At 44.7% G+C, this 7,912-nt stretch overlaps 1 protein-coding gene across 1 annotated transcript; it reads left to right on the top strand.

Annotated features, from left to right (window-relative positions):
• Positions 1-1,406: 1,406 nt before the first annotated feature.
• cckb (cholecystokinin b) lies at positions 1,407-5,185 on the top strand. The gene is made up of 4 exons (XM_030412395.1): positions 1,407-1,564; positions 2,156-2,276; positions 2,349-2,504; positions 4,707-5,185. The coding sequence occupies exons 2-4, from the start codon at positions 2,156-2,158 to the stop codon at positions 4,841-4,843; spliced, it is 414 nt and encodes a 137-aa protein (XP_030268255.1). The 5' UTR covers positions 1,407-1,564; the 3' UTR covers positions 4,844-5,185.
• The last annotated feature ends 2,727 nt before the right edge of the window (positions 5,186-7,912 follow it).

Raw genomic sequence — 7,912 nt, 5'->3', positions numbered from 1 at the left:
GAAAGAGGAAAAAATATTATATATTAAACATAACATCCGACAAACTGCTACAGACGATCGGAAATTCCCTGTTGTAAACATTTTTGCATTCACGACGGTTGTGTAGCGCTCAGAAACAGTGGGGGCGTCAAATCTGACAAAGTGCGAATTTCGAATGTTGCTTTAACCGGTCGTGACTTCAAAATATGTCGGCCTGTGTTCCTGTAAAGAAATATCCGTCAGTCCCTTTGAGTAGCCTCCTTTTATTTGGACTACGGACTGCGCTTTCAAACCCGTCATTCGTCTACTCTTGGTTTCCCTGATGTTGCTTCAATTCTGTTTTATTAATTTGGCAGCAAATCAGCACTCGATCCATATTTAATTGATTGTCAGCACTGTCAGAATAAAGTTACTTTTGAGGATTGATCACAGTGTGTGTGTGTGTGTGTGTGTGTGTGTGTGTTTTCAGTAAGCCCTCCATTCCATATCTGTCACTCATTTATCTTCCTATCAGGCTACAGCATTAAAAGGATGTTCGTGTTCCCCTCTCTGAGTCCCCTGTGGATATCAACCTTAGTTAACAGCCTCACTGACGCTACATTTTCTCCTGCACATTGTCTCAGCGGGTACAAACAGCGGATATCCTAATCCTGTCGTGCATCAGCGGGGCGGTCGGCCTCATTAATAAAAACATTAACACGCAACAGCTGATCAATAGCTATTGACTCAGGCTGACGGATTTGCTACACCTGCGTGATCAATGAGCCGGGGCTAATCCTGGCTGGTTAGAGAGACGGAGAGAGAGGGGGGAGAGGCAGTCGGGGGACGGTGGAGATGTCTCAGTTCGAGCTCAGTCACCTGTTAAATGAACAAAACTGAAGACTCCTCTCTGCTTCCGCCCACTGTTTAAGTGTGAACATCCACTGACATTCAACACATGTGAGGGTGTGCAGAAACACACACACTCCCACACATGCCTGACCCACACAGCCCCCCCATCACCGACCCACACAAACACACACACGCACACACACACACACAAACACACACACACACACACAGACACACACACACACACACACACTCGTACGCTCATCTTCCTGAATAAAAACACTTATTTTTAACTTAATAAATAACGTTTCATTAATTCAAGAGTAGTTTCAGGCTCTACTTTTAATCCTGTAATGTGCACGGAAACACACTCTATTACACACACACACACACACACACACACACACACACACACACACACAAGAAAACACACACACACACACACATACACAAGCACACACGACATTTGTTAAACCACAACAACGCAGAGTCGATTTTTATGATGAGCAAACAGACAATAAAACTGAAGCACGCTGTCGAGGTTGTAGCTGATCCACTCGCATTAAGGCTCGCAAACACACCGAGGAACACACATGGATCTACACCAAGGCAACACACACACACAAACACACGCACACACGCACTCACAGGGCGCCGAGCGGGGAGTATAAAAGGGGCTTCCTTCCCACTCAGCAGAGAAGTGCTCTCCTCACTCTCACACACTCCTCTAACACGCTAAACCTCTTTTCTCAAGGTAAGGAAACCACTTTTTTCTCTTTTAACTACACGACAGATGAAAGATTGTTATCATTTTACGAGATGGTTTTTGAATTGTGACACATTTTTTTTTTCTTCTTCCAAACCAGACAGGAATTCAAACACTGAGGCACAAACAGCTGTTTAATTTAAGTTAAAGATGACACGATGTATACAGTTTGTTTCAAATGTTCCTGTATGTGGATGCATCACATTTGGTTGATATATTTTTAACCACACTAAAAAAATTACTTTCTTCCGTTTCCTTGTTATCGACAGCAGAGTGGTAATAAGACATGTCACCCGCATTAACAATCGGGTTGATCTGACCTGCTGAAATTCAGGATGTCAAGAGTCTGTGTTGCGTGCTTTGCCTCTGGATGACTGAGTGTGAATATGCTGCTCTGACTCACTCGCCTCTTCAGAGCAGTCACAGTGATCATCAGCTGTGAAAGAGGAGATGTCTGGCAGATGGTCTCAATTGTAAAATGTGGAAGCTGACCGTTGGGGAGCGCCTGCAGTAAACCCGGACTGGACCGCAGCTCAGACTCCTAATTAAACTTCCCCTCTCTCCTCTGCTGTGTTTCAGATGGCTGCAGGGCTGTGTGTGTGTGTCGTGCTGGCGGTCCTGTGTACGAGCTGTTTGGGGCTCCCCTTCTCCTCCCAGCTCCTCGACGAGGGCCAGCGCTCCGCCGCCGTTCCGTCTGAAGGTACAAGTCTGTACAACTTTCATTAATATCACAGGAGGTTTTTCATATCTGACATCTGCTGTCTTTGTTTAGCTCTCCTCGAGGCTGATACCCACTCCCTGGGAGAGCACCACCTCCAACACAGCCGCTCTGCCCCCCAGCTGAAAGCTCTCCCTCCGGCTGAGGAGGATGCAGACTCCCGAGCCAACCTCAGCGAGCTGCTGGCAAGACTCATCTCCTCCAGGAAAGGTGTGTGTGTGTATGCTTCTGTGTGTCTGTGCTGCATGTGTTTCGGTGTCGTCCCTGTTGCACCTGCAGAAGCAGGGGTGGGTGAGCGCGTGTGCGTGTGCGCACGTGGAGAAAAACATCTGGCGACAACAATATTTGCATCCCAGGTTCGTTTTCAGAGACAAGTGCTCTTCCCTGCCATTCCCCTCCCCTCGATCTTGCTAATTACTGGAATCAGTGCACAGCCTGCTTTGTAAAATGAATTAGTGGCTCTGAAAAGCTTTTGTGGTTTGAAAGAGCGAGTATTAGCGTGTGCGGACTTCCGGACCATTCTTGTCAAGCCATCTTATTTCACTTATTTCAGTCCGTCTGACTCCCAGCGGCTCCCAAGCAAACAAAACCCTCAACCCTGTCATAATTCCAGGCGCTCAGCACTCTGATCTCTCTCCCCGCGTGACAAGACAGGGAGATGTCGGGGCTCTCACAGTGCACAACACACACCAAGACACTTTTACACGCTGCCAAGACCTGAAACTTTCAGCTTGGCTTCCAGAGACTGACTTTGTGGAACCATAGCCACAGCTTGAAACCTTGACAGTCAGCAGGATGTTTTTAACCTGAGTTTTTTAAATTTTTTTATTTTAAAAAGGCACGAAATGCTCTGAAGAAAACTTTTTGGCATCGTCAGTGAGTGATTCACACATACGTTTCACTCTCAGCACACTGAAGAATCGATGGGATCAGTGAGATTGTGAGTTTTATCTCTTGTAACATCGACGATGCCTCTTTTGTTTTGTTCTGTTTGACGTGAAGCGCCATGTTTTTTTTTTTTTTTCCATCCACACACACAAACACGCATCAGATTGGCCACATTTACACATTCAAGCTGTAAAGTTTTCTATTTTGCCGTTACATAACTTTTGGCACAAAACTATGGGGAGAAGAAAAAATGCAAATCAACTAATTAGCTCTTCAATCAGACAGAGAAGTCTCTAAAAATGTCAAAGGGCACATCGAACTGAATGTTACCTAAGAGGATGTGTGCGCCTTCTACTTAATCATGCGTGTGTCTGTGTGTGTGTGTGTGTGTGGGCGTCTGTGTTCGTGCGCTCACTGTTCACTTGCATGTCTCGGTGTGGGAGGTGTCGTTGTCGAGCCTTCTGCAGCCAATCTTCTTCTCAGCACGCCAGGGAGCCGAGGCGCGCTGTGTTTTGCTTGCTTGCGTGCGCGCGTGCGTGCGTGTGCGGGCATGTTGCGTAGGTGGGTGTGGGTGGGGGTGAAAAAAAAAAAAAAAAAAAAAAAAAGCAGCATCTCCGCCGAGCGCTCAAATGATCACCAAACGGACAGCATTCCTGCTTCACTTCACTCGGAATCAAACAAACGAATAACATTTATTCAGAACGCCGAAGAAGAAATGAGGGTTCGTTTATTTCACGCACACGCGCGCACACCACACAGACACACGCACAGAGCAGAGGGTAATGATATGTTGTCACCCTAAAGTCCAGCTGCTGCTGCTGCCGGAGCGCACTCCGCGTTTCGTTGTGTGTTGCGCGTGCGAATATAACGAGAAAGAGACAATTAAAATGTCCAAAAGCAAACAGCAAAACAGCAAAAAACATACTAACACCAAATCAAAACCAAACAAGAAGATTTTAAAAAAAAAACAACAAAAAAAAAAACCCCCAAAGAGCTGCAAACATCATCAGTCGTCAAACAAGACAACTTCCCCTCAGGAAGGCATGAGAGGAACACATTTTTGAAAAGTGTAATTTGGCAATGAGCTCGGCGTCTGAGGGTGTAAAGTTCTGACCGAAAATGTAGTAAAAGTGACGACGTGTTTGATATTAAAAGCATCAGTCAATAAAAGTCCATTTCAGTGCATTACGCCTGGAACGACGGGGCTTTATGAGAGCATCTTTGTGTCTAACCTCACCCCAATACTGCCACATTTCACCATTACGTTTCCAATAGAGCCACGGTGTGCTAGTTGGTAACAAAAAAAAATGGCTTAATTATTAAAACAAATCTGATTAAAGGGCGCGTCCTCGCACAATCAGAGCTTCCCGTGGCTGAAACAAGCAGACAGCGGGACCGCAGGCCGCTGCAGTCTCCAGCCGCTCTCACGCTCTCACTGCTCGGAGTCAAACTCATTTCCCTCCCGCTCTGTTTTCCCTCCACCCACTCTCTTCCATCACCTCCACCCCCTCCGTGCCCTCCCAGGTTCTGTGCGCAGGAACTCCACGGCGAACAGCAGAGGCGGCGGACTGAGTGCCAACCACCGGATAGCAGACAGGGACTACTTGGGGTGGATGGACTTCGGCCGCCGGAGCGCAGAGGAGTACGAGTACTCTTCGTAAGAGGGAAGTCCAAGTTCATCCCCCTCCGTACGGCCACACAAGAAAAAGAAGACAAAAAAAAAAAACCAAACAAACAAAAAAAACAACCCCCCACGCAAGCTGGCTCCTCACTGTCTCACAATAAGAGTCTATTTATGATGTATTTGTTGTACATTTGTTTGTAAAACCGTAATGATGCAATATACATATATGCCAAATTTTGCAGAAAAGCTCTCACTGTCCAAAGTTCGTTTGTTTCTGGGTTTCTCTGGTTTCTTTATCGTTTTGGGTGGAGAAGATGAGGTTGGTTTCAGGGTCTGTGGAGACTTACTGGACTGAATAAAGATTGAAAATATCGCTCTCCTCATGTGAATTCTTTTAACATACAACACACGCTGCTTCAATTAAATAAGATCTTTGGATATTTATTGGGTTCATTAATGCAGCTTGTAACAAAACAGGATCATCTGCTGCACCGAGCATAACCTCGTATTTTTACGCATGTCTGCTGTACTATAGTGGTATGAACAGTTATATGTCAAGATTAAGGATGACATCGTGAGCAGGTACTTCAATTCCTAATGCAGATAAACAGACAGGCGCTCCAAAAGTCATTTTGGTGATAGTTCACGAATAAGAGGACATGAAATCGTCCTTAAACACTTTATATCACATGTTTATGATACCTGCTGAAATCAGTGTCAGCGTCATTTAAGTTCTTCCCTTCTCAGTGATTTTGACACTGACTACACACACGGTGACGGGTGAGAAATTGCAAACGGACACACACAATTCTTCACATTACAGGACTACAGTGTCGACACATTTCCCCAATGTTGAACCTACACAGCCAGTGAGAATCGTTGGTGATGTGACATTAATCTGAAACAACCGAGAATCATCTTACAGCTACCACCCAGGCCCGACAGTCTGCTTTAATTCAATCAAGCCTAATCTAATATCAAACTCCATTACAGTCCTCTAAACTTTCACTTTAAACCCACAACTGCATCATACTGTTCTGACTCATTGACACCAGCCACCTAAATATTTCTTTCTGGGAAAATAAGGAACATGTCAGAAAACGCCCCGTTCCGCAATTTTAAAGCAAGTGAGAAAAAAGAAGTACGGATCCACACTTGGACTCGTCCCTTATCCAAGTTTCTCGCATTTTTTAAAGGAGTTTTTGTGTGATTCTACTTACAAACTGACCGATCAATAAAGGGACACAGCTGAAAACAGAACCTCCTTGGCGGCGGCAATAATCCTGGGCCTCCCTCTGAAGCTTTGCCACTTCCTATGAGTAAAATTTATATTGTAATGTACATTTTTTTTAACTGAATTTTCACGTGTTTCAGCACCATATACTCAAAGAGAAGATCTGTAATTTGAAAGCCACTTCTGGACTATAGGTTTTACGTTTCTGCAAACCAAGGATGTGTTGCAACTTTCTGCCTACGTTTCTTTATGTTGCGACTTTTATGTATTTTAAGTTCAGTTTTCTGTTCTGTGTTGTGACCATGCTGTGCTTATGTTCAGGTTGGGTTTAGGCACAGCAACCACTTGCTTAGGGTCAGGAAAAGATTAGGAGAAGTATTTCTTTGCTTGCCACAAACATGGCTGCAGAATCCCGACTTCTTCTCAAAAACACAAGAGGTTCAAGGACATTTATTAGTCATTATACGGCATTCTTTACATTTGCATCTGGGTGAATATAAGCAGCAGCAGTCTGGTTCTATCTGGTTTTGTCCCGGGGTCTCCTTAAAAATATCAAGTGGTACCACGCTTACAAATGTTGAAATGCAGTCGGTGTGTTTGTGCTTTTTTTCCTTTTTGTTTTGGGATAAACATTTTTCCCGTTAATATTCAAACTAATGTTTGATGTCCTTTTATATAACTCAATGTCAAATCTTTGCTCAAGCTTTGTACAGATCACCATGAAAGATAAGACCTCAGTCTGCCTGCAGGTCCATGAATAATAAAGAGTCTCCCGTGGGAGCTGTCATCCACGTCTCCTCTGTCAAGTTGATTTTCTTTCATATAAAATGTTACACGCAATAAATTAAATGTACCAAAATGAAAAAAAACACCGTCATCTCACTCCTTCTCGCATGGAAATGAATAGAGGTGTGTGTTCATACATTACATAATCCAGGCTTCATCGCATTTGTGCTTACATTACAAGCACACAAACTAACAACACGACTTCAGTCCGCTCCTCCGGTGTCAGAGGTCGGCTTCTTTGCTTGATGCAGAAGAATGAAGCCGAGAAAAGCAAACATCCTGCCTATCAGGAAAGAAAACGCTGCACCACGGTGAATCATGGCCGCGGTGGTTTCAGGGACTGATGAATGTGAGTGGAGATTATCTGATGCTGAGAAAAAGTGTCAGCGTGCAGCCGCACGAAGCAGATGAAAGTCAGTGAATGCATCATTCAGGAAGCGGGCGGGGAAATGTTGAGGAAGATCTTCAAAAGAACAGCGCGATCATTATGAGCGTTAACGTCTGTGCTAAATATTGAAACAGTTTGGAGAAACTGATATCGACTGAATTATTAAAGCTGGCTCGGAATAAAGCATCATCATCCTCAAGGGAGCCCGGGATGTTTTGGTGTTACGAAGAAATGTATGAGAAAACCTGTGGTGAAACTTCAGGGAAGAGATTTGATGACGGGGTGCTGACACTTGTTAGAGCTCACCTGACACTTCATTTGTTTTTGTTACAATTATAATGTAAAAAATTATAATGACAACAACAGCAGTTACAGAAGCCAGCAGACAGGCTGCTGAATCCAACCTGTAGGAGGTATTAGTAAAGACAGAGGAGGAATTCACGGTGGTGGTGAATTGTGATGAAGCAGCCTATTATGCTGCTCCTGGCCTCGCGTGTTAAGTGAAAGATGTGTCTGTGTGAGCGAGAGCTGGAGAGAGGGATCGATGAACAAAGCAGACTCGGTGAATTATTCAGAGAAGTGCTTTTGGATGCCTTGGGGGAAAAAGAGGGCTGGCGGTGAGTTTATATATGTGTGTGTGTATGTGTGACGGGCATTGAAGCCACTGGCTTGGACTGAGGTCGCACTTGAATCAGAAA

The sequence above is a fragment of the Sparus aurata genome, chromosome 3, assembly GCF_900880675.1.
Source record: "Sparus aurata chromosome 3, fSpaAur1.1, whole genome shotgun sequence".
Classification (NCBI taxonomy): domain Eukaryota; kingdom Metazoa; phylum Chordata; class Actinopteri; order Spariformes; family Sparidae; genus Sparus; species Sparus aurata.
This window is presented reverse-complemented; position numbering and strand designations above follow the sequence as displayed.

Excerpts from the sequence above, each read along its gene's own strand:
- cckb (XM_030412395.1), top strand. The coding sequence starts at position 2,156 with ATGGCTGCAGGGCTGTGTGTGTGTGTCGTGCTGGCGGTCCTGTGTACG. Across the intron at positions 2,277-2,348 it reads CGCCGCCGTTCCGTCTGAAG|CTCTCCTCGAGGCTGATACC; the intron begins GTACAAGTCTGT and ends GTCTTTGTTTAG. Across the intron at positions 2,505-4,706 it reads ACTCATCTCCTCCAGGAAAG|GTTCTGTGCGCAGGAACTCC; the intron begins GTGTGTGTGTGT and ends GTGCCCTCCCAG.